Source organism: Tyto alba, unplaced genomic scaffold (genome assembly GCF_018691265.1).
Source record: "Tyto alba isolate M040663 unplaced genomic scaffold, T.alba_DEE_v4.0 Super-Scaffold_14, whole genome shotgun sequence".
In the NCBI taxonomy this organism is placed as follows: domain Eukaryota; kingdom Metazoa; phylum Chordata; class Aves; order Strigiformes; family Tytonidae; genus Tyto; species Tyto alba.
In genome coordinates, this window is record NW_024881276.1 from 53,766,141 (window position 1) to 53,793,975 (window position 27,835).

Genomic DNA, 27,835 nt, shown 5'->3' on the forward strand with positions numbered 1-27,835 from the left:
GTGTCCTCCAGAGAAAAAGAAACGCACAGAGACACCTGCCACATTCTTTTGTCTTTTTTTTTTTTTTTTTTTTAATTATTCCTTCATATTCAAACTTCACAAACAGTGTGAACTTGTACAATACCTCAGAAAGTGAAACTTACAAAAAAAGTGCTGGTAACATTAAAAAAAAAACAAAAAACAAACATCATTCTTAGCAACATCAATTACTCTTCCACACAAAACAGAAACCTTGTAAAATTTATTTCCGTATTTTTTTAAGGCGTAATACTTCCGTATAAAGTATATGCAAGAGATAAAACTTCACAGTATTCCAAAATGTCACAATAATAATAATAATAATATAGTATAATGAAGCGCTACAGTTAATTTTCTTTTTTTATTTTTTTTTCCTGTTTTAAATAACAAATACAAGTCACAGGTAAATATACGTGAGAAAAATACGAGGCTAATATTAAATGGCAGGTAAGGATACTCTCACTGTAAGAAAAAACTGGCAGGATGTGTGTATTTATTCTATATTTTAAAGCACTTGATAGAAAAGGCGTATGCAAGGTATTTTTTTTTTTTTAACGATTTTCTATTTGCTTGTTTTTGATAACTGACATACCATTTACAGAGTATAATGTGAGAAAAAAAGGAACTTAACCCCTCAAAACTTTTGACCTGCTCTTCACATCGTCACAAACCATGTTTCTCGAGAGATGCCTGTACAGCGGCGGGGGGTGTGTGGGGGGGTGCGTGTGTTCAGGCGGCAGCGCGCGTGCGTGGGTGCGCGGGTGGGTGGGCATCTGATGACACATACAACCACGGCCACACGTGTCGGCACCGGCAGAGACCCCGGCTCCTGCGGAGCATCTCTGCCGCCCCGGGGCCCGATCCTGAAGGCTCTACGCTGGCATAACGGCCCCCGAGGGTGGCGGGGCGGCGGTTGCCGGCATAAAGACCCCAGGATTTAGGCCTGGGTGCAGCTTCCCGCTCGCTCAGCATCGAATGACCGTTGGGAATTTCCCCAAGAAGAAGATGTCCCCCCATTTTTTTTTTTTTTTTTATTATTTTGTTTTTCTACATCCGCACACACGAGTGCGTGCTCTCCCCTCCACCATTTAGCCCCCCCCCCCCCCGGCCCCACTCCATGCAACAGAGCAAAGACCGACCAAGAAATGTCCTCCCGGGTTCGAGCCGGTGGCGCGAGGAGCGGGGACGGTGGCCGGAGCCCCCCCGCCGCGGGGCCGCGCGCTCCCGTGTGCGTGTGTAGCGTTTTGCGGCCAGGCCGGGGTACGCGCCCCCGGCCGTGCCCTCGCCCCCCGCGCGCTCGCGTGTACGTGCCAACAGCCAGCCACTCGGCCCACGGGTAACAAAAAGACAGCAGATAGCATTAACACATCAGTAAGGTGCTCAAAGAAAAAAAGGCAGCTCCCACTCCTGGAATGGGAAGCCACGTAAGGTGCTTCAAAAAGTTTCTTTTTTTTTTTTTTTTTTTTTTTTTTTTTCTTTTTTAAAATTTTTTTCAGTTTCAGGCGTTTTAAAAAAAGGACTGATTGAGCATGTGATACGTGAGAGCAAGGCCGAGAGTTTTGAGACTTCTGACATCCTCCATAAACAAGAGCTTCCGCAGGGCAGGATGCATTTTTGTTTGTTTGCTTCTCTTTTTTTTTTTTTTTTTTTGTTGTTGTTGTTGTTGCTGTGGTGGATCAGTTTAGATGCAATTTTTTTTCATATAAAACAAAAAAAAAGTAACAAACCAACCCAATGTGAGAATTAGTGTCAAAGTCAAACTGTGTTATTGGGCTGAGTTTTTGTCTTTTTTTTTTTTTTTTTGCCCATTCATTCAGTTAGCACCGTTCCTTTTTATTCTGGTTACAACCCAATTCCTTCTGTAATTATTGAACGTACAGAAAGGACCAAGTAGTTGTTTTTATTTTTTGTGATCTGTTTCAAGAGCCCAACCATAATTCCTCTGCTGCTGCTGTGTTTGTGTAGCATCTGGTTTCATGAGCTTAAGAAGAAAGGTTAGTCTGCTGATATTTAAGGTTGACGTGTGTGTTTGTATGCATACACATTGTTCTATACATACACACTGCATGGAGTACATTTCAACTGGAGATAAAGTGAACTGGGTTCAAACACATATGCACTATCTTCCCCTATGTATTTGAAACAGTCTGGAGCTTTGATTTGATTTTTTTTTTTTTTTTAAAGTGCATTTAAAGCAAAATAACTGGCATTCACATACCCCATGGAAAACACGATAGCAGTGGAAAGCTTGACTATGCTGAACTCGGACTTGACAACGCCAAAAGCAAATGGGGCAGTGACAGGCCTCAGTGTAGGCAGCTATTCTTGGGCAGCACCATTGGCAAGGAGGGAAGGCAGGAAGTGGTGGAAGGGAAATTGCTTTAGAGGTTGAATATTTGAACTGTTTTCAATTCCGACATAGCTGTGTCTTTCCCAATACAGCTTCCTTTAAGATGATTAATGACCTCTGTCTTACGGATGTACACGTCTGACTCTCCCTAGTTCCGTCTTTCATCGTGTGTGTGTCCCAAGTGCCAGCATCTATTAGGAATAAGGCACTGTTGAAATTACAGTTTTCAAAAGATGCAAAATAATCCAACCCTAATAATCCCAACTGCCTGCACTGCTCTCTTCCCCACCGCCTCCATTTTTGGGGGGGAACTATTGCATGTGATAGAGTTCATTCTTATGTTCTCTAAGTGTGTCAAAAAGTAGGCCTTGGACAAATGTCTTAAGTCCATCAGCACCAAAGATAGGTAGGAATACACCCTTTCTCTTGTATAAATGTGCACACATGCAGACTGTTAATTGGGAGGAGGGAATAACTACACCGTTCCCCTGCGGCTCCTCCCTGGCTCTAGAGCCCAGCCCAAAGAATAAATTTCCAGTCCCCCATCCACAACATTTTCATTTGCTGGATCGTTTATGGAAGTGATCAAGGGAATTTTCATTCCCACCACCCAGGTGCCACAGGTTTTACAGGTGGATTTCTGAAAGGGTAAGCTGCTGGCAAGCCTGCGTGGAGCTTCCTGCTGCGCGAAAGCCCACCCTCGCGCCTGCCTGGCAGACGGACACACTACTCCAGGCCTGGTTCTTAAAATCAGAAAAGCCTCTGCAGCGCAGCTGGCTCCTCCATGGGGTCAGGGGTGCTGCCTGTGCGGTGGGCAAGTCTGCAGAGGAGCTGGGCAGCAGTTGGGTCCCTGTCCGCCCACGAGCAGCTGTGGATTGCAAGCGCTTTTCCGTTATGCCAACGCGCTCTTTCCTCTCCACGGTTTTGACCTGGGAACAAGCCATGTTCCAGTAACTGGGTGGGGTTCATTGGCCCTAAAAATACTGCAGTCAGCCCATCATAATATGCATTTGCTGTGGCAGCTGGTATACCCTTCTCCTGCTAAAATGCTGAAAATGATCCATCAACCACCTTCCCCGAGCCAGGATCCCACTGGCTCCTCTCACCCTTCACCAAAGGCTAGGGCTGCCTCGTAAAGCAGAGAATATAGTAGAAAGTAAGAAAAGCAAGCAGACAGTAGGGGTTATAGCAAAGAAAGCATGAGACCAGACGGTCTAGCGTTTAAGCTCTAGGCTGGACAGTTTAGCCACCATCGTTAAAATGGACTGAGATTAGAGGAGTCTAAACTGCTATGGACTGGGTTTTTAGAAGTGACACAAACCTTGGGTGGGAAATGAGTTGCCTTTTTTTCTTTTAGTGGTTTAAAAGTCATCTTGATAAGGCCACAAACTGCATTTGTCTTGTCGGTGTAACTGCTTGCAAACAGCACGAATTGAAATCGCGTGTTTCACTCAGCTAGGACAGGAATGGGAGAGAAAGAGCCGCCTCATGCCCACTGTGACCACTCTGTAGGAGAGAGGAGCATCTGAGGAGGTGGCGGTGGTGGAGGGCGTCTCCTTGGGAAGACCTGCTACGTGTGGAAAAGGAAAGGAGCTAATAGCATCTCCCTGCTCCCCTTCCCCTCACCACTACCTTACTGTTTTGCTGGACACCTATAGACAAGTAGCACTTCTAAAGAGCCTCCTCCTGCATCTCTCTCATATGTAAATTGGGGAACGGGAGGAGGTTGGTATAATTACAAAAGGGGAAAAAGAAGGCACATGATTTTACTCAGTCCTGACTGAATCCACATTTTGAAAGCAAGGGCAGTTTAGGTGGAGGGCAAAAAAAGTGCTCAGTGGAGCAGGTGCTCACTGAGAAGAAATCTCAGGGCAAAGGAAGAGGAAGAATAAAAAGGAAAGGCAGGAGAAATGAAGGCCACATTCAGCTTTCTGTCTGCTTGACAGTCTCAAGATTTGGCTGCATTATTGTCCAGGAAGGAAAAGAGTCTGGTTGGTCTTGAATGTAGCCCAGTTATATATCTCCAGTTTTTGTTATGGCTGTTGGTGTCTTCCTCCTTCCCTTTTCTCTGGTCCCGTGAGTGCCTGGAGCACTGATTTAGTCTTTTTTAAGCCCGTTCTTCAAGAATCGAGAACACGGCACACCTCTTTGGTCACCCTCAGCCTCTACTTCTCCTCAAATCCAGAACCAGCGATCAAACAGAGTAGTTCTCCCCGCTGGTCGCTCCCACTGTTGGGGTGCCAAAACGGCTTGATTAGCGACTGAAAACGCAAACCATCCTCACATCTTCAGTTGGGTCAGGTGAGTTGGTCACAAAAGCCACAAAGCCACTGGCCGGATGATGGGAAACAAAGGGAGCTGTTGACTGAGAAACTGGGATGTCATTTACAGAGGTCATTATGAGCATCACGGCTCTCAGTCACTTAACCCCTTGTGCATCACCACCTCTAGGTACCACAAGTTCTCTTTCTCCGCCAGTGACTGTAAGCCTTTCTCACTCTTGTGGTAGATGGGAGAAGAAGTAGAGCTGGTGGCCTGGCTTTGGGATTCCAAAACACTGTTTCGTATTTTTTCCCCAAGTCTCTGACTCAAAAATGCATTTAGTTTTTCTCTCCCCCTCCCGCCATGCCCCCTCTTCCCCCAGGTTTGCTCAGGAAATCATATGGCAGAGTAATGAGAAGTAGGATCACCAACAGCTCTATGAAGACACAGGGTGGTAAAATGCTTCCACACAAACTCACAGTCCAGTGTTTGTGACATTTCATAAATAACTTTTTTTTTTTTTTTTAAAAAAAAGAATAACACAAGAACAATCCCTTTACTTACTCATCCGAAACAAAATAAACAGCAGTGGCTACAAACTTCTTCTTGTAACAATTACAAAAAAACTCCCAACGATACAATCCCCCAACTTTTAACACGCGCCTTGAATGTTTTTTTTTTTTTTATTTATTTTAAACCTCAAAACTGCAGCATATCCTTAAGGGCAAACTTTTCAATTAATTTTTTCTTTCTTTTCTTTTTTTTTTTTTTAAATAATGTGTTCACCAAAAAGAAAAAAAAAATCCACAAAACAGTCTTGTACCAAGAAATGCATTCAAAAATAGAAAATACTACACAACAAAAATATGTACCCTTCCTTTCCAAAAGAGTCTTCACAAAAATGTAGAAAAATGCCAACCATTTTTTACCTTTCCTGAACACTTAACTTTCAACCTAGGGCACAATTATTTATTGACTTGTAATGTCTGTTTTTGCATAAAATATGGAAGATAAAAACCGACTATCAGGACTGTGAAGTTACAAACAACACCTCATTATTCTCCCCACCCCACATTCCCTCCTTAGAAAATAAAACAGAGAAAGCCAATGTTTCAACAACTGATTGAAAGCCATCAGGCTAGGAAAAACCATCAGCTGATATGGGGATTCAAAGATGCTGGCGTAACAGGAAAATCATCTGCCTTTGAAAATGTATGCTCTGTGCATTTACCTCAACACGAGTCTCTGCCCGGCTGAACTCCAATGACCAGGCACTACGGCGACAGGACACTGCCGGGCACAGAAATGATCTGGGAAGGACCCGGGGCGAGGAGCCCAGGGACCACATGCGGGGTCATGCACGCGCGTGCACACGTGGTGTTTTACTCGCGCAAGAACTGTTGCCATTTTGAAAGACAGAGAGGATGTTTCCATTTGCCTTAAAAGTGCAAGGGCCGTTTCTGGATCATAGTAGTTAAATATGCAGAAGTTTTGCTATGCTTAATAGTCAAGTCCATTTTTCTGGCAAAGGCAGGCTCTTCAACCAGAGATAGATCGTTATCAGTTCACGGCTGGGAGTGGGTAACAGCTGAAAGCTGGTAGGCAGAGAGTGTCACACCAAGGTGCATCCAGAACTGATTTATTCAGCGGGAAAGTGTTTTGCCTACCTCGAACGACATTCAAGGGATATTATGTGATTAACACAGCCAAAAGACCACCTGTTCCGACAGCGATGAAATCTAGCAGTGGGGACTTAGGTACTATGGGGAAGGCAGTTATATCTTGCACACATGTGGCTAAATCCATCCTTTGTGTACCTCCTTTGACTTCACTGCAATTACATTGGCTTGCACCAGGGATGAATTTGCCCCATGTGGTTCTGGATTTTATGACTGTTGGCCATTTAGGAGCCCGACCCTGCAAAACCCTGTGCTAAAACACTCCAGATTGCAGAGCTAGGATCAAAGAGACTTGTCTCTTCTTTTGTTTGAGATTGCTTGTTTTCTTTCTAGCCTATCTTTTAGAGGATGCTTCCATAATAAGGAAGAAGAGGGGAGCTTTTTCTTAGCCTCTTCCACTGCGTGGCTGTGTGTTTTCCTTTTTTTTCAAATGGTAAAATGTGTTTGTGTTTACTTCCAGTGCATTTTTTTTTCTCAAATATTCAAAACAAAAAAGAAACATTACTTTTCCCATCCTTCAAAAGGAAAACAAAAACGAAACAGACTGATAAAGTACAATACAATAAAATCAGGCATTATAAAAGACAACATGATGTGCAACAGCAATACCAAAGAAACAAAAAAATAAAATATATATATATATATATATATATATTAGGATACAAGTACGAATGAGCCAAGAAAGCTATCTAACCCCACTACCGGATGATTGGTAAGCATTGGTTAAGAAATAGGTAAGGCTATTCTGAGATTTCTAACTTAACACAGTTAACCACTGCTTCTCTCACACCTTCGCTTTCTAAATTCTTCACCTTTCACTCACTGGTCTTTTATGTCTTGAAACTGATTTTTTTTCCTTTTCGTATTTTTTGGTCTACAGTAGAATTACATGTTAATAACAACAGCAAAACAAAACTCAAGCTCGTTGTGAGAGTAAGTTGGTGCCACATCTGCGATGCAGAAGAAAGAAGACAGACAACAGAACAACTGCATTCAGTTCTTCACACACAAAGCGTATTCGAGGGCAACAGCATAGTTGACCAAAACAAGTTTGGAGGGGCAAGCAGCAGAAGCTGTAGGTTTACAACTACACAGCAACCAGAGCTTGGTCTTTTGCTTTTACTGGTGTCCTTGAGGACAACAGTAGCTCAGTTGCCACATGGCTTTGCCATTCTTGTCATCTGGAGCAACAGCTGACCTGCCATCTACTCACCACTAACTGCACTCCTGGTTCGATGGAAAACCAAAAGGAAAAGGAAAGAGAAAAGGCTCCTAGATGGGGCCAAGGCTATCTCTTGGTCACCTTGGCTGATGTGACAAATCACCAGCCAGTGTGATATTAGGATCGATGAGGGAGCGCACCTGGCTGGCAGGCCGTTTGGGAGCAGTCTTGAAGCAAATTCAGACTGTCGAAGAGGATGTGGCAGATTGTTTAGCCTCCTCCATTAGGGAAAAAGTGATGAACACTGACTGGTTACTCTGGGATCAATCTGTTTGTATAAATTCTCTTAGTTCAGCAGGGCTGAGAAAGCATACGCTCTCTATTGCTTTCAAATTCCCTCTGTAAATGTCAGCATCACCAGCCACAAGAAAAGCATTCCCCACAAACTTGGCTATAGCACTGTGACTGAAGCTCCATCATGATTCCTGGCATTTTCTTTTTTCCATGGAACTTCTGAAACGTAACATTTTCCTCAAGGGTAAGCTCTAAAATTACCATAATGTTGAAAATATCACTAGCATCTCTCTGAACCATAACTACGCCACGTAGTCCCAGCAAAAACTCAAGCTGATCCTCAGTAGTGCTTGTCAATGTCAAGGTCAGGAACGTACAGAAACAAGATGATGAAACAAGTACAGGAAAGTTCTCTTTTGGATCTAGCCCACTGGCCAAAGTGATTTTCTTTCAAGAGAAAAGGTGCAACAATGAAGCAGGACGACAAATGGAGGAGAACTATGGAAGTTAGTGTTTCTCCTTCTGGAGAGAAAAAATAGGGCATTAAGTTATGCGGCATCTCTAGTCAGCAACATATGTTTTGGCTTCTTAAAATAAACCTCAAGTTATCCTTGGTTTCTCAGTCAAGCACTGTCTACATGGGGCTTTAGTACCATGCTGAAAAAAAATTAATGAGTTTGTGCTATATTTAAATGCAGTTCCAGTTAAACTAGTTTCAATCTGACCATGTAAAAAGGAACAACTTATTTAAAAGCCATTAAAACTATACAATCACGCTTATGCCCAGGAGCTGATCTGTTTGAGCACTGTAACTGAGTGGGAACATAGGCTGGAATGTGGCTTTTAAAAAGTGTTTTGGTTCCTGTTTACATGGACTAGACTGGTTTTGTTGAAACTGAGTCAGCTGGAATCAGGTTTAAAGAGGCTGAATTCAAACCTGGGTTTGGAGCATGGCTCAAAGCCCACTTCTTCAGGTTGCAGTACTTTTTTAAAACTAGTGCAAATGGCATCTTATCACAGCATTGCAAGCATGCAGTTTTCCTCTCCTTCTCCAAATACGGTTGCCATTGGGTGACACCACAGGAGAGGAATATGCAGCATTCAGTCAGCCAGAACAGCTCAAACTACAGAACTTCTTTATTTTACCACAGCAGGAAAGGCACTCTGGACACAGCAGGCTCAGTAAACCCTCAGCTTCACTTTTTTTTCTGGAGCAGTCCACTACTCCTCTTTGAAAATGCAAATCCACTCTGACAGTAGCAATATATGCAGCTGCCTTAAACAAGAAAACAAAACAAAACCTCACCTAAACAAAGAAGGGGAGTATTGGCTCATAACCTGAATTTAACTTCAGCAGACAGACTTCATTTCCTCCCATATCATGACTCTTGTAGCTGTCACTACTCTTACAGAAGCAAATGCCACTTCACAAATTAAAGGTGCTCTCCTGCCACTGTATTCTGCTGGCTCTCAAATGAACTGTGCTTTTGTTGGGCATCCACTGCTTTATTACTGGAAGATGACCTTCCAGTGGTTTTCATCTTAGAGGATTCCTGCAGACATCTCAGAAAGAGACTGCATGTTCTACTGTCCTGCCTGCTTTCAAGGGAAGAGTCGTTCAGTAGTTCAACTAACACTACATCAGGGGATATCTCCAGTTCTTCTCTTCCAGTCCTTTCAAGCTAGGATGGATGAAATCTAAGAGTGGAAATCTCAGAGCTTGCCAGAACATATCCTTAACTCCAAAGTCTCTCCTGGTTCCAGACAGACTTGTTCCTTCCTGCCTAGGACCTGCCTTTTGTGTATTATTCCTCCTCTAGTTCTTGATACTTTTCTCAAATGAGGCAGTCCAACAGACTGACCAGCAGCAATCCGCTTTGCATTGTGCAGCTCTGTGTAAAGGTCTGTACTACCCATTCCTTGGTACTAACGAAGCCAAAATGTCTTAGCTTCAAGTCTAAGGAGAAATTCAGGGCATGAATAGATTTCTGACCACCCAATAACAATAGACCTTCCCTAGCAATTGGGTAATTACCTCCCCTTTTTTGTCAATGAAACTTCTGTGTAAGTTAGACAGGTGGCCCCTCCACTACAGGACCAAAGCAGATGCACTCGTGACTTACATTCTTCTCCCAGTTGCTATACAGAGCATTCTTCGTGATCCTGTTTTACCTTCTGGCTGAAGTTCCAATTATATTTTTACTGAGGAGATTCAACACAAACTTTTGAGAGTTTATAGACCACAAAGAGCTACAGCATAGATGGATCTTGCTGCACATGACTACTGTTTTCTTCTTTCTCATGTTATGCTTGTTACAAAATTAATGACCAAAGCATAGGCCAACATGCATCTTGACTGTAAAACTACTTTCCAATTTAGGATTCCACTTGGCTCCAGCCAAAAGCCTTCATAATGCTTGACTATCTGTTTGAGGAGAGAAATCAAACTAAAGATCTTAAAATGTTAGACAGCATCTTTGCCCAAACAGGAATATTCCTCATTGTACTGAATTCCACGTCACCCTTTCTTGTCCAAATATCCCTCCTGCTCCCTCTGTCCCAAAGGCTTGACTGGAACACCTTTAATTGAGTGTTGAGGATGACTGTTTATTGCACTGTTCCCATAACAGCCTCGGAAAGAAGTGCTTTTTTTCAGTGACCTTCCCCTTTGGTAAGCCTGCTTTGTGGCTCCACTTCTTGAGCTGAGAGATCATGCTTATACTGAAGGGATGCTAATCACAGTCAAACTTCTCTGAAGAGATCCTATCTGACAGTGCAAGTTTTGACATCTGAACTAGGAATTGGTACCTTTATGTTGAAGCCCTATGTTGGTTTTCATGCTGAGCAGTTCTCTTAACTCTCTTACAGCCCCAAAGTACACTGTCCAGGAAAGGGGGTAAAAAGATCTGTAGCACCCTGAAACTTGTGATGCCTCTTCAGTTTCTATTATAGTGCTTTAATTATTTTTTTTTTTTAATTTTTTTTTTTTTTTTTTTTAACAGAAGCTATCCAATACAGCTATCTCAGTGTCTGACTAGTTGCTTAAAGTAAAGGTAACCGCAGTTCTCTTTCAACCTGGTCAGGTTTATGGTACATCCTGCTTTCTGTGCCTATATCTTTTTCTTCTCTCTTCCTGCTTAATTGGCCTCTTCTAATCCCACCACATGTAAATACATTTCAGTAGTGCAATGCAGTGCAGTGCAGTCATACTTAGTGCAAAAATAAAAAGCCTTATCCAGACCAAAAAAGCACAAACTCCCACCCCACCCCACCCAGCCCCAAAGAAATCAGCTCTCAGTAAAAGTATAACAATGCCCCAAAACAAAGGGGGATTTGCAGTCTCCCAGCCACACTTTCACATGCCTCATCTTCTCTCCTCCCACTTAATGTAGAGATCTCATTAGCAGATAGGACATTTATTGAAAACATAGTAAGTCCAATGACAGAAACTGGAAAGGAGACAAGCCATTGTTTAGGGGCTGCAGAAAGAAGAGAGAACTAAATGGATACAGCAAAAAGGTCAGTAGTGGTTTTACACAAAGTCGTCAGATGCAAACTTTGCAAGGGCACACCTTGCAAAGGGCATGTGTAGGTGTGGATACAAAACCTAAAAATCTTCCCTGTTCCCAATATACAGTCCTTATTTTAACAGTGCCCAAGCTAAGGTTCTGTAGTGCAATCAACTCTTCAAATTGGTAGCTTTCCATGGCCACCCTAAAACAAATGGACAGATCAACACTAACTTTAGTTTTTTCCCTCTCATACAGACACACACGTGCATGGACAACTCCCTCCCCCACCCTGCAAATACACAAGTATATATATACAGGATATTTTTCATGGCCCTTTTAGGGCTATGGTGGGAAAAGCAGGAATTTTAATGACAGGCATATAAGCTCTTAAGTACCTAAATAAAAACACAGAAGAAAACCAAAATAAAGCTCACTGATAACAAAGGCAAGCAGGTTACTGTATCCCAATCAGTCCATACCTCCCCTAGCCTACCTACCTCTTTTAACAAAATAAATCATCTTCCAGGGCTTGCCACTCGTTAAGATACCGGTTGGGAAAACACAACAATGACTCTGGGGTACTCACCAGTTTGGAGACTAATTTCAGTTTGGACAGCCACAAGAGCCTCTATCTAACTCTCTTAACTTCTAGAAAGGAGTGTGGGGAACCATTAGAACTGTGTGAGAGGCCACAACAGGGAAGGAGGAGGAAGAAAGGGAATTGTATGGAAAAAGGAACACAGAGCAATATTGGTGCTTTTACAGTAATCTCACTGTAATTGCTCAGTATGCAGAGGAATATTGCATGCTGCTTCGCTTAGGCTCAGGCACATGGTTCCTCATGCCTTCTGCCTCTCCTCCCACTCCCAGTCCCTTGCTGAAGATGGCAGCTCACCCCAGAATGTGAACAAAAGCAAAACACCAACAAACAAACCAACGATAACCAAGAAGCAGGTTCCTCCTTTTTCTTTCTCTTGCAAAGATAGAACTGTGCCCTCGCCTCCAGGCACACGGATACACTCTGTTTCATCCCAGCGCAGAAAAAAATTAACAGTTTCACATGCACAGAAATAAGGAAAGTAACTAAGAGAAAGAATCTAGATAAGGGTGCAGGGATCCTAAACATTCACCTCCAAAATGGAAAAATGCCAGGCCATAAGGACTTTTGCTGTTTACCAATGAGCCAATCATGACAGATAAAGAGAGCACAATGGAATCACTAGCCATGGCAAGGGGCCAGCATCTAAACCCAGGCTCTCTGGGTGCAGAGCTGGAGCGGTGTGTCCCATGTCAGAACATACATGAGACACAAAATGGATAATGATTGCTAGCTCTTCTGCAAGGTCTCTAAACATCAATCTAGGCAGTATAATCAGCATCAGTGAAATCTCTTGTTGTTCAGCTATGTGTAACTTGAGGGTGTCCTACCTGTTTGCTGAAATGCTAAGTTCACACTAGACTATGTGGGTTCCCATCCATTCTCGTGCATACCCAATGGCAGTAGCACATTTAAAAAAAAAAATCCACATAAAAGCTTGATGTATAGTCTGAATTTGGGGTTATATGTTCAGATATTACAAGGAAACAACTTTATTTCACCCACACGAATATGTCATCACCATTACAGAAGGTATGACAAGAGAGCTTCTGGGTAAAGCAGTCAGAAACCCAGAATCAAGTAATTCCAAATATCCAAATACCCAAATGCTTCTACATTGTTCTCGCAATAGAAAAGTGACACAGCAAGGGTGTAAATTAGGCAAAAGTGATTGCTGTGTATCATATATCTACACTAGCTGTTGTGGCTCACTATTTAATTATTTAAGATAAACACATCATCACCAGTCAAACCCAAAGAGGCTACATACTTGTGGAATGAAGACTCAAGGCTATTTATGACTCTCTGGACAAAAATGTCTCATACCTTGTTCAGAGGGAAGCAGCTGTCCTGTCACGTATCGTTCTTTTGAATTAAGCCTCCCAGCACGAAGGAGACACTATTTAATCACAGAGCCCTTATATCACAGGTGAAATCTGCCTGGTGGATTGAAATAAAATTTTGAGCCAGTTTTATGAAGAATAGAAACTTTGAGCAGAGACATGCTAAATTATAGGGAACAGTCCTGTAACATCTTAAAGGGTGCATATGCAACTAGGCTATAGCTTTCTGTAGGACTACATATGCTTTCCCTGTCAGAGAAAATGCGCTGAAGTTGACGAGAGAGCACATGGGTCCCGCCTGCGGAATTTGGCCCACAAAGTATTGGTCCAGTCAATTTTCAGGATTAAGTATAGACCTCACTGGTGCTGACAAGGGAGGTTACACAGTACATCCTGCCTGAACTAAGCAGCCTGTTTATCTTATGCTTGACAACCAAAGATCATTATGGGTGGAGTTTATGGGAAACCACCAATTTTCTGCTTCATTTCATTGTAAGAACTTCTTTGAATCTGAACTTCAGAGCAAGGATCTAGGGGACTGAATGCTCAATACATACAGACAGGGAATAAATTCCAGATTTAAAGGATCCCTGTGAGTTTCACAGCAGTCCAAGCTACATCCTGGCATTAGGACAAAATAAACAGGGCACCCCAAAAGACAATGAAACTTGCTGAGATATTTGTGAACAGGTAGTTCTGACTCTAATAAATGGAACAGCGATACCTCCTCCACCAATAAATAGGAACTATAATTTTTTAAAAAGATATTAATACATTAAAAAAAGAGCAGCAGCAGACACTGGAGATTCAGCCTTTTTCTCTAAGTGGCATGGGTGAAGAGCAAGTCCCTTGTATGGAGTTCAAGCATCCCTCTCTCCTGGGAGGCCCCCTAGCCTTTGGTGCAAGCACCCCCAAGGCAGGGGACTCTCCTCTTAATCGACCTTGCAGCGAAGAGCTTTAAAATCCATTTCTGTCCCTGCACAGTAGCATAGAGCAACATTCTCTTAGTACAAGGTTCTCCCTCTCGTGGTGACAGTGTTACCTACTTCAACTGTTGTGTTCCTCAAAAGCTGTATAACACAGAAAAGAAATGCAAAAAGGAGCTGAATATAAATGCTGTCGACCACAGAAATATGAGACCATGGCTTGCATTAGCCCTGGAGCTCTACTCAGTCAACGAGGAGATGGAAAACGAAAGTAATAATGAAAACCATATACTAGAATAAAGCTAATATTTGGACAGAGTCTTCCCTTGATGTTTATATCATTCAAGGAAAGTCTCCAATGCAAGAATCTACAAAACTGTAAAGCCAGTATCACCTTCTGGTTTCTCTCTCCTTAGAAAAGCAGAAAATATGCACATATGAAACGAGTTTCTTAGAACATCACAATTCTCAATATTTCTTCAGAGAATGAAAAAGAAAGGATACATGTTCAAAAAAAGCAAGATTTCTGGATTCACAAATGACTGACGGTCTTTATGTAAAAGATATGTTAAAATAGTGTTCACCAGCTGATTATTTTGTTAGTTTCACTTTCACTTAGGCAATTGTATCTGTACACACTGCGTTCTAAAAGTACAATCTCTAGTGTGGATAATCTACCTGTTTGGTACCATCCTGTTTGTAAAACCACTTCTTAGCCTAAAAAATATAAACTGTAAACTGTATAAGATGCAAAATGAACTGAGGTGTTTAAAAAAGCATTAGGAAAAATAAAAGGCAACAAAGAAGTTAAATCAAGAAACACATTAAACTAGTAATTATTCTAAGTTAATTACCTAACCTTAGAAAGGATTAGCAGGGGAAGTGTGGAATGGGTACACAGCCATTTAAATGATCAGGCATTCTCAATGAAGTGAGAACACTCTCTACGAAAATATGTATGACTCAGCATTCAGTCAAAGGAAAAGGCAAAGACCATGGTCAGAAAATGTGGACCACTGAATCAGCACTCTGTTGCAGCAGCTAACTGGAATTAATTTGGGAAATGGCACCTGTTTGGCTTAGTGGGACAAAGCCCATCCTTCATGTAATAGGGTAATCTTGTTTTGTTACCCACACAATTAATATTGAGAGGATAGTCTCTTCCTTCCCTTACAAATGGGTATACACAGAATAAAGAAAAGCCAGACTTAGAAATCACTGCTGGAAGACCATAACTTTTAAACTGCAAGTAGAAAGAAAAAGGATGTGGCAGTGGCCTCCACGTAAGTGCAAATGGCAGATGACAGGAGTCTGTAAGGAATGCCAGCACTTGATTCCCATGCTTGAAGTTCTCATTTTATCCCAAGGTGTGGCATAGGTAACTCCTTCCCTCTCTTCCCACTCCAAAATTACTGTCACGTTTATTGATTTGCAGTGACCCAGATTTCCTCATTCTCAGTGAAAGCACAGTTTGTAATTGGTGTGATCTTCTCTCATTTCTTCCAGTCTTCACAGTTAGGAGAAATGAAATACAATTAATACCTCCTCCACAACCCTCATCCACTTGATTTTGCACATTTTTATTTAGGATTGATATGTTATCGACCAAAGGAATGAAAGTCAGCTGAGATGTACCCAAATTAGAAAAGCAAACATAAATTCCCATGCACTCATAAGTTTGTACTCTTACGAAGTTAGGATCTAGACTTGCTGCCTGGGCCATCTGTGGCAAGATGAGAATACAGAAAGGAGACCCCAAGCCATAAAGTCTGGGTGTTGATCAGCTTCCCCTGGGCTATTTGGATCTAGATGTTGACACATCCCTAGTGACATTTTTTTCAGCAGCTCTGTTGTGACAATTAAAATCCAGTGGGACTGACCCAAAATTCAGAACCAACAGCAATGTGGACTGAAGATGGTAATGGCAACACTCACCTTGGAAAATTTTTGAACTGAAACTCAAACTTGCAGAGGCTGTTTTCATTTGAAAAAGGGGGATCAAGTGGATAAGTAAAGATGAAATTGGAATATATTAATAGTGGTGGATGGAGGTATTTTTCATCCAATTCCTGGCAAAATTCACAGGCCACATTTAGCATAAATGTACAGAGAATAGTATTTCTTCTACCTCACTTTAGTGCGGAGGATAATTTTAGGAAATTTTAAAATTTTAAAGAAACAGAATTTGGAAAGAGTGAAAGACCACTTGTGGCATCTTTCTCCAAGGCTAGGAATGGAAGAGGAAAGTCTGACATACGCTTTTACAAATGAAATAACAGGGCATCTTAGAAGGCAGCTAATAGAAAACCTTAATTGTTTTGATTAATTGTTCTTCTGATATGAAAGGGTAGCAGGGAATAATCTCTAACTTTTTGTAGAGCCTAATACTGTTTTACCTTTTCTTAAAAAAAATTAATTTCTTACATCTTGCTACATAGAGATTTTTAAAAGCCTGAAAAAAAAAATACTTGTAAAGACAATAAAAAAGCCAATAATATGAAAAAGCACACTAGAGCTGTGATAATGATTGTTAAATGCTTCAGATAGCTGCAGCAGTTGATTGGGTTGTGGATGATACATGTGAAAAATTATTTTTCTATGATCATAGGCAGATGCAAAAGTTAAATGATTATACTATGTATATATATTGATATAGAATTGCTATATATATTGTGTACTGTATGTTCTAGCTTTCAGAAATACTGTATTGTAGTGTACTTAACTAAGCAGATCTAAATAGCAACTTGTCATTTTTCCACAAAGTCACTAGTACTGTTAACAAAAACCAAAATTTCTATTTTCTCCAGTAAAAGAAATACATACTGTTACAGTCACAGACATTTTGACTATAGAGAGACAATGTACATTTAACCAAAGAAAAACCCCAAACCAAAATAAAAATCTCATCCCAAAATCAACCAGCCAATATTGTTGCATTTATCATCTTATTCAAAAGGGGAAGGGAAACGCCACTAATCTAAGAAGAGGAATAACATTTACTCAACTTTGTATGAATGAAAATGAAAGAAAAAAATCCCCCTCAAGTTTCCAATTACCCTTTCTGGGATAAGGAGAATTCCCCAATAGGGCAAAAGAGTTAAAAGAATAAAATTCTACTTTTAGGTTCATACCAAAATAGGCAGCTGTAGCTAAACATACTTATTCATCCCACTAACTAAACGGGCGCAAAATGAGTTCTAGAAATCCTGCAGTTCTCACGGTTTACACACTGAATATTCTCACCGACCAATTTCTTGTCCTTCTGACAGTCTATTGGTCTTCTAGACACACTAACCATGTTCCTGGAAAGATTCTGGCAAAGACCAAGGGAGAGAAAGTTAATTGTTAATTGTTTAGTGACTGCACATTTGGAATGGATTACTCAGATTACTTGTAAAGATATTCATAATCAACATGTTTCAGAGTACATGAGGTGGGGAAAGAGCTGTTTGATACGGCACTTTGGATACTAGAGACTCCAGACCTGGAATATTTTAGAGCTAGCTGTTTAAAGACATGATATGTTTTTACTGTTCTTTTTAGGGGGAACAAACAGGCAAGTTAGATTATTTTACTTGGATTTTATTCCTTTGTCAGGTGAGTGTGTTGAAATTCAATGGAAATGAGTGATTGAACTCAAGGGGATTATTCCAGAGCTGTCACCCCTCATGGATGCCCACCTCTGCTAGTGAAGCCTGTGAGCTGGACTGTTTTATTTATTTTGTGGCTGAAAGACCACACAAGGCTCTGAAAGGCACACTTCAGCCTTCCCTTCAGAATGGTACTCACAAAAATACACTGGACCAAATCTGGATGCCACATTTTGAATGAGGGCAAACATATTATTTGGGCAAACACCCAGCTAAGAGCATTTGGCTGACAGAACATGTTTTATGAATATATGTGTGCATATATACTGTGTAAGTAGTCTACTTAGTTTTGATTAGATTCATATAGATTCATGCCAATGCTCCACAGTTAATGTTGTAACTGTTGTTTCATCCCAACCCTTTCCTGAACCATGCATGTTCACATACTCAATTAGCAACCTGTCTGTAAAGCCAGAGATAGACAGCTTTTTACCTATGCATGCACACATACACATGCATACTCACACATACATCTGCATACACACACACACACACAGAGGCCATATAATTTGTTTTTATTCGAAGATTCCATAGGTACCAACAGTCTACGTGACAAGTGAAAGTAAAGGACTTCATGGGAAAAGGGAGAGGAAGAAAGTTTCAGGGCAGTTGGGTGAATGTAATCCTGCTTCCTCAATATGACAGTCCTCTCTAGTCAAACTGTATATATTCAACATGGGGCTTGAACTTTTAGGGGACTTTATAAGGTTCAACAAAGAACATGGCGATATCCAGGTGCCAAAAGAAAAGGAGCAAAGTGAAATAGAAAAGGTGTCTAATTAAATATATAGATCTCAGAAAGATACCTGTCCATTTCATAGGAACAGGACACTGCAGAATCAGACTGAGTGCAACAGTAAGTATCTAACTAAGCTCTGCACTGTCCTCCAGTGTCATAGCACTGTGAACTTGGCAAAAATTCACCAACTAGTCAACTGTATCAAGTGTGCATGCTGTAGAAGTCTGCAGTTCTGCCTGGAAAATATCTAAAGCAAGAAATGCTTTGCTACACAGGTACCAGATTTTCCATCAGGCTAAGTCCCAGTGGGGACCCTATGAAAGCATATGGGCTGCTGTAAAACCTAAGCCCAACCTGACACAGAGCATTTACGAGGGATGCTTGGGGTGTGGCTGCATGACTGTGCATGAAATTTTGCAGCACAGAGGGCTCAGGTGCTCATAAAGTTTGCATGAGGAGTGGAAACAAGAATGTCCCTATGGGCTGGACTGGATAGAAGTTCTCCCATATGCTGGGATATTGGTGGTTCTTTTGTTCGTATAATGTTATTGCTGCAGCAAAAGGATACTGTTAGAATATGTTTTTCTTAAAAGAAATCACAGCTAAACCAATCAAAAGGGCCTACATTTATCTCCAGTGACATGCATGCAACCCCAAAAGTGTCCCTACAGGTTGCCCTGATAGAAATTAAGAACAGAATTTGTCACTGGGAAGTAGCTTTTCACTGGATTTCTCTCTCATTAATTCCATTGGCATTGTTGAGGCTGGAGTCAGCAGTCAAATTGCACAGCCTTACCCCCCCTATTCACTTGGTTTAGGAAGAGGATTTACTCCCCAGTGTTTTACAGGGAGCTGATGCCAACCAACCCAATCAAAAGGAGGAAACACTTTGGAACAGGAACAAACCTGGAGCTGTAACTGAAAGTAGGAAACAGCTGAGAAGCACCATGCAATATGAAGAGACCACTATGCCTCACTAATACTGCTTTACTTCTTCCCTACCCTCTCAAACAGGAAAACACAGTGTAACACAGTCCGTTTGAAGTGAATATTTTAGATGAAACTTTGCTACAGATAGAAAACACAAGTATACTCCATACTGCTCAGACTCATTTCTGTTTTAAGGCAGCAATTGTGTATGAGGCTGTAGTGTATTCAAGGCTGCAGTGTATTTGTTTCCCAAAGAAGTCTCTTACTGCTCTTTGCTTTTTGAAAAATAGTTGAGGACACATGTGTGATTTGGAGGATTAAAATACAGTTAACAGAGTGTTTGGAAGACCTTCTTGGTCTGCTTACCTCAATGTTACACTCCTTTTCCTAATGGAAACATTAAGAGTTTTCCTTGGGCATATGTGGCTGTGCACAAAAATCTCAGTTCACTGACTGCTGGAAAGGGAAGTCAGTGAAGTAGGACTTAGATCTGGTGGTGGTAATTGTGATCACTTATAACATGAAGAATCATGTTATAGTAGCAGAGTTCTACATATCTTGAGTTGGCCTCTTATTATTTTAAAAGCTTTTAGTGAACAGTTCTTGTGGAAAATGGCACTTAAAAAAACATGACTAATTCTCCTGATGTGACTTCACTAGAATTATGTTTAGAATACATTTGACTCCTTGTATTTTAAAATAAACCCAGAAACTCTTTAGTTGGGTTACCAATTGCAATGCAAATAGTGATTTATTACAGCACATTATGGCCCAATTTACTTTTTTACCTTATTCATAGTAGACTAGTCAACTCTGCTTCTCCTGCACTCAGACTGCCTCATAATCTCTTGGGATCAAGCACTACTGCAGAGGCCAAAATGTGAAAAGAAGCCAGCACCATTGCCAAATATATAATGAAAAAATATCTATTAATATTTAACTTTTTTTTTTTCCCACTAAACCCATAAATTTTAATCCAAAATTACTTATCAGTATCCTAGTTATTATAAACATTACTTTAGCGTGGCTATTTGTCCAGATACTGGCAGACGTACACAGGGTAACAATTCTTCCGTTCATCAGAATTTTGCATTTGTATAACTACACTGTTTTCATCTTAGTTACTCCTCATTTATAGCAGAGGGGAATCAGAAATAGAAACACTGAATGCATAACATTTTTTCTGTTCCTAGAGGCGCTAATCTAGCTGATTAGTTATCAGCACTGGGAATAATTAGATGGATATACACTATTACCTAACACATCTTGTTTCTCATTTACATACTTTCTTAGAAAAAGAAACAAAGATTCCCCCTTGTGCTTCACAACAATAGGTCTACGCATTCTTATTTTTCAGACAGGTTGTCTCTCCGTCAGTGTCTCCCTTGTGGACCAAATCTCTCTGTTCTACACTAAAGAAAACATAACTCGCTTTTTTGTTTTGTCTGAGTCAGTTTGAAGAATATTCACATACCTAAAATTCTCATAAATTTCTCTGCTTAGTCATCTGTCAAAATCTGGGGACTCCATTGCCCCTGTTGAAATGAACCGGATCACTCACTAGCTTTAAAGGAAGTTAGCTGAGACCTTATTAATTCTATCAGGACAAATAAGGCAGCTAACAGCAGCAAGAACACTGACTTGGCATGGCCAGAACAAGCCCCTGATGGACATGAACCTGGCTTTAGGCCACCTTCATACACTTACTGGACATGCTGCAGAAGCTTGGTACGTCCAGTATCTGCCCCTCTGCAAGGCCCTCCTACCTGATTTTGGTTTCTGTCAGCGGGACACTCAAGCTCTGGGAAAGGTTTTCATTGCATTTACAAACTCAAGACTCCAGATTTAGCGTATTATCTACAGTTTCTCTCATAAGCCTTCCTTCAGCAGAATTGTGATCACTTAGGGGCCAGATCCTACTGAATGACAAGCCTCCTGGGAGCAGAGCAGGCTCGGAACCTCTCAGGGCTAAGTTCTTATGATATTACACCTCCTTCATGAATTTTCACAGCCAGCATGAAAACAAATCAGGGAACATGAAAAGCAGCGAGGCTGCTTCAGGCTGATCAGATGCTGCTTCAGTTAGGCTACCTGCTGATTCATTTCTATCAGGTTTATTTCAATAGCTCAAAGGAGATGGATGCTGAATTGAAAGGGTTCAATTACCAAGGTCTAGTTTTCCTTGACAGAACAGCCACCAGGTGTTAATTTGATATTATATTTCTTTTTGAGCGGCAAGTCATCTTCAACAGTGAGAACTGAAGGATTTCCTTACCATAAGACTGTCAGAAGGGTCACAGATCTATAGTCCTAGGCATACTGAAGGTCTGGTTATGTCTGAAATGGCGTGGGTGCTTCTGATTTTGGTCTGGACTCAAAACTCCTGCAAATAATATGTCTTGTACATTCTCCCTATGGGATTTGTTTTCATTACTAAGAGAGGCAGGACATGCTAGCATAATACTTGCTAAAGGCAAGGGATTTGTTCTTCTACCAGGTGGATGATCCAGCATTAATCAGGTAGCTCAAGGTCAACTGAAATCAATCAGTTTGGGGTTGATAAGAAGTGAGAGGGCTAGTGGTATGTGGGTTATTACTCAGCTCTCTTTTGGATGAAAAAGAAATCAAAAGAAGAAAAATGGGTACCACCTGGCCTCTTTGATCTTAGTGCAAAGGGAAATCTCATTCTCTTATAAAGTCAGTTAAATGCCACTCTTCCTTGTTAACTTACTATGAATTGGAGCTAGTTTTGAAAGTAACAGCATGGACCTGAAGTGGACCTAGTGAAAGCATGACAGTTGCTAAGAAAGTGTTCCCAGAGCAGCTCCTGCAAAATATCTGTATCTACTTCCCTTATGAGAGACTATTAATACAGGTTTTGTGAGAGGAGGGACCAGATTGAAATATCATATTACAATTTCTAGACTGGTGTACTCTACTGATATGTTCCCCTTATTTATGAGTTGTACTTGTCAGTTGTCTGCAGGCAACCACTGCAGAGAACCTCACTACTGCACACACCCCAGACACACACACACACACACACACACTCAGTAGCTGTTCTCTCCTTATGGACCAGCAGACACTGATGTGGTAGTCCTGCATTCCTTGTGGATTCAGATTTCCCAGAAAGAAGCAGACTTCAGCGGAACAGGCAAGAGAAGTTAAATTTTGGTTCTCTAATTTATGATTTCACAGAATGCAAGAACAAGGGTGCTTCAATGAAGAGCAACAAAATTAATCTGAAAAGGAATCATTTCAACAAGGTGGTAATTAACCTGAGGAACTCACTTCCACAGGATAGCACTGAGGCCACTTAGCAATTAATAAGCTAGATCTTTAAAGGATAATGAGAATTATCTGCCACAATATATAATTTTCACATGAGATAAAAAGTTAAGGCCATAAATTATTATGTCTTTAGGTTATAAGCAGATACATAGTTAATGAGGATTAAAATAAATCTTCTCTTAGGCTTATTACTTTGTAATTATCCAACATGTGTCTTTCATCTTCATCCAAATCATCTGTAACTGGCCTTGTGTCAGAGACAGAACACTGGGCGAGGTGGGCCACAGGGCAGATCTGCTCTGGTCAATCCTACATTTTCAGTTGACTTCATCAGCCTCAGCAGCAGTAAGAGAAGGCACTTACCCCTCACTTCCTCTAAGGCTTCCTTTATTGCACTTTTTCCTTGCAGAGAGGCCTTGACTTGTATGCTTGAAATTATGTCCTATTTAATGCCCTTTTCCATTGTCAAAGCGATTAAAGAGCTGTAGGGAAAGTGAGAATCAGGCTCAAGGAATGCAGGATATTGCATGCTCCATCAGAAGGAAGTCTGCTACAGTCTGCTCTTGCTCATCTATATCATTTTATCAGGTGTTCTGAAGGAAACCTTTCACACATACTGAGATGGATGTGCTCAAACACTGTCAACAGCAGTTTGTGGATCGTTGTGACTGTGAGTGTACCACAGCTATTCTTTCTGATAAGGAATATTGTAGCAATACATGAAGCTTAAAGATATCTGTAACATTTAGATACTTTAATTGTTTCCAAGCAGTATATAAATATTTCAATAGATGGGAGGAAGCATTAATTAAAAAGAATTTAACATTTTAAAAGATAAAGGGGTTTATGTTTGAGGTTGTAAGTCCACAGAAGGGCATGCACTTAAGTGTCCTGATGAGCACTTTCAGCACATTTACAGTCATGCTGCAAGTTGCTCCATGTTTTACAAAATCAATTTACTGAATTTTGAGCCTGAAGTCAGTTTATATTTCAGGTAGCAATTTGTGAAGACCCTAGCCTATACTCTTTGACAAGGGATTTAGAATTCAATCTAGTATGCCTTAGCTTTACTTTAAGAAGTTTGTTTAGTTTTTTTAAATGGCACCCTTCATTCATTCACAGCTGATCTTTAATTCACTTCAAATTTATTAGGCCCCATAATAAACTTGCATTTCAAAGATGATGCTTTTTTTGATTTAGAGAAGGTTAAAAATCAAAGAATTAAAATTTAGACAGGATTTTTCTCTCTAAACACCATAGTATTTGGATTTTGGTGGATGTAAAACCTGATTCTTATTTCCAGTCTACTGGCATATCTCTTCTGGTATCAGAACCATATTCCAGAATATGCTACATCTTGACTATAGTTCACCAGATTTAACAACAACAAATTAAACAGCTGTTTCCCAGACCTCAGATGACAAATGAGTAGCTACAGAATTTTAAGCTGGGTACAATTCTTCATTAATTCCTCATATGGGAGAACACCAAACTATTCGATACTAAAGATCTTGGAAAAAACTCCTTACCTCAGAGAAAGATCTTCAATCTTTTGTATAGATTTACCTTCCACACCCTTGTCTCTAGAACCTTTATTTTCTGTGCAGATTTAGTGTTTTTAATGGCAAATATTAGTTCTCTCTCTCTGCATCTTAGGCTTTGTCTTTTCATTTCTTCGTTTACGTGCCAGCATTGCTTTTACCGGTGTGGTTGTGAGAACAATATTTGTTAACTAACCTGTGCTCCTTCTCCAGCCCTCTTGAACTACCCAGGCAAATTGGTAACAAAAAGAGATGTTACCGTCTAAGAGACTCATTTGCTCTGGCACTCACCTCAAATTCTCTTTGTGCTGCCTACTGCAGCTGAGAATCAGAGCTTCAACGTTTAGGATCTGCTGAACAATACCTTGCAGGGTACAGAAAGATTCTGAGACTGAAACACCTGTCAGGTTTTTTTCCCCAAAACAAATCAGTAATGGAACAGGCATAGAACATAGCAATGAGGTTACCTGTGCTGAATCACAGACATCCGATACAGAAGCCGCAGGTGTAAAGAACACATAAAATTTTACGTGGAGATCTACCAAGTCAATAGTTAGAAAGTTGTCCAGCATAAAAGAATGTCTCATGTGAAATGCTCAGTGTTCACAAGCAAAGTTTTGTAAACTGAAGAAAGCTTAATTTAAATATAGACACAAGTAAAAGCTAAACTAGCAATTTTTCTTTTTTTTTTTTTTTCTTTTTTTTTGCATATTTTTGTTAGGTGCTTCTTCTCTGCCTAAAATATAAAGTCCAGAGTGCAGCTGGTGCAAATCCTAGCTATGGATTTCAAGCAAGACAAAGATAGTGTCAGACACTGATCCAACTGAACTAAGGACCCATGTACTTTGGGAGTTGGCTTTGGGGGAAAAATTCTCACACAGATACACAGAAGACTAGGGGGAACACCAGCTCAAACACAATAAAACAAAATACAAAACACCAACATATATATGCAGATCAGGAATCAATCTTCCACACTGATCCTACATTCCTTGCATAGCTTTGCATATGCAGAGAATGCGGGATGTGGCCCTTCAGTAAGATGTTTTTGCAAACGAAGAAGGGAAGATTATTTGCAATGGTAACATTTTAAGTTATTTTGGCATCAGCACAAATTATCAGGGGCAGGATCAGATTCCCACACAAATACGGAAGCTCTCTAGCGAGCAAGGCAGGGATGAGATAACAATACAGCAGATTAATTCTTGTCCAGTGACCAAAAAGAAGGGAAATCCTAGTTATTACACACTTCCAAAACTTTCAGTACTTTTTCAAATAAGAAGAAATAAAAGACTACAGATTCTATCATCCCCCAAACCAGGGGAACATTGCTAGAAAAATCTCTTTCTCAAAAGGAACCGCCCTTCAGCAGAAATAAAATTCTGAGATGGAACCAAAAAAAGAAACAACAAAACCTTGGTAAGAGCCAAAAAGAGAACCACGTAATTCAAAAACAAAGTAGCAGTTCAATGATACTGCAGGATGCACAAACTCTAGTAGATAATCTCACAGATGACTTCACAGAGCCCCTCATCGACCCAGGTAATTCTTGATTCCATTAGAAAAGAGAGAGAGAGAGAATAATACTAGAAAAGAAAATTAAGAAACATCCTTCCTATTTTTTAAAATAAAAATCAAGATCATCTCCCCTCCCCCCCCTCTATCTGGAAGCAGGTTAGCTAACCTTAACAGTCTCAATTTAAAATAAAATATATATTTTTATATATATTCATATATATAATAAAAGAGAAGATATTAGTGGCAGTGTACGCAAAACAAAAAAGAAAACAAAGAAAAATTACTTTTAACAATCTCACCTTTTTCGTTTTTTTTACACAAATACTGTTGTAAATATATTAAAAAAATCAGCATTCTATCTGGTAAACGTCACTTTTGCCCCTCTATAAAATTTTGAATTAAAAAAGTCCCAAGAACTCTTTTTTTTTAATTATTATTCCCATCCCCACCCACCCTCTATTCCTCTTTCTTCCACAAGAATAAATCCTGATGCAACTTTTTTTTTTTTTTTTGCAAAGATTGTGGGAACTAACCCTTCTCTTGTACCTAGATCCATAGGTTGCAACCTCTGATATCTTTGATTTTCCTCTGTGTTTCTCTTTGCCTTCTGTGAAAGTCCCTCTTGATTGTGCTGAGGCCCTGGGCTCAGCAAAGACACTGAATAAATTACAAAAAAGCCACCGTTGCTCGTTGTCTGAATCTTCTTGGTTTCTGCTGTAAGGTGGTATGGGAAAAGCAGCGGGGAGGGTGCGCCAGAGAGCGTGGGATGGAGCAGAATCCAGGTGAGGAACCTCTGATTCTTTTTCCTCACCTTGCAGGGACTCCACACTATCCAAGCCACACTGCCTTGCACTCCCCTCAGCCCTTTCGTGTGTTTGTGGATGCATGTGTGTGTGAGAAAGCAGACACGTGGTGGAAACCAGCAGGGCCTTGTTTCCTCTGGTTGCTGCTCAACCAGAAGCAAAATATTCCACAGTTCTAACTGGATACTGTGAAGTCCAAAAGCGGTCAGCATTGTGAATTATGTCCATTGAAACACTGCGAGCGGTGTACTTATAACGACAGTAGGCCTTGTAGATTTGTAATATATTTTGTTTTGTTTCTTTTTTTTTGTAGTGCTCTTCACAAGTGAGAAAAAAGAAATTGTTTTTTTGTTGTTTGTTTTTTTTTTTTATTTTTTCTGTCTGTTTTTTTAATTTTTTTTGTGGTTTTTTTTTGTTTGTTTTTTTGTAGTAAAGAAGGGTTGTATTTAGAGGCCAGTAGCTAGAGATCCAACCAGTGGAGCTCATGAAGCACTACCTGGCCTTAAGGCCACCATCCGAGGGAGGTTGGGAAAATTATTATTCACCCAGCCTCCGGAAATGTAATGTACCAGCAGGCAAAAAACAGTTCTTCATGTAGTACAAAAACAACAAAACAAAACGAACCCAAAATAGGAGGAAAACAAAGGTAAAAATGAAACAAAAATCATTTCTTAAATTCTAGTGCCATAGCTTTTTTTGTTGTTTCTATTTTTTTGTTCATAACAAAGAGAGAGAGAGAGATTCTACTTATCCATCTGACACATGCATCCTCATGTGGTCGTTGAAATGCTCGATTTGGTCAAACTTAGCTGGGCAGACAGAGCAGACGTACGTGGTCCCCTCCGTGCAGGCCACCACCCCGGCAGGGACAGCCCTTGCGCCCGCGCCGGTGGCTCCGGGCGTGCCGTTGGTGGCACTGTGCAGAGCCACATGCCTCTCCAGCAGGGTCTTGTGGGAGAACTTCTTCTTGCAGATGTAGCACTCGTAGGACTTCTCCCCGCGGTGGAGGCGCATGTGCACATTCAGGGAGCTCTTCTGGGTGAAGCGCTTGTTGCAGATACTGCACTGGTATGCCCTCACGCCAGTGTGCGTCACCATGTGTTTGATTAGGTAATCCTTTAAAGAGAAGGAGCGCCAACAGATGCTGCATTGGTGGGGTTTCTCACCTGCCCATTGCCAACGAGAGAGAGAGAGAGAGAGAGAGAGAGAAAGAAAGACA

The 27,835-nt window shown here is 40.8% G+C and overlaps 1 protein-coding gene across 8 annotated transcripts in view; it reads right to left on the reverse strand.

Annotated features, from left to right (window-relative positions):
* Positions 1-395: 395 nt before the first annotated feature.
* The window catches only part of ZBTB20 (zinc finger and BTB domain containing 20), a 485,842-nt gene continuing 458,402 nt past the window's right edge, over positions 396-27,835 (reverse strand). For all 8 annotated transcript variants that reach the window (XM_042788414.1, XM_042788415.1, XM_042788416.1 and 5 more), the window contains one exon: positions 396-27,782. In XM_042788414.1, the coding sequence (XP_042644348.1) occupies positions 27,364-27,782 (419 nt within the window). In that variant the 3' untranslated portion in view covers positions 396-27,363. The remainder of the gene's footprint in view (positions 27,783-27,835) is intronic.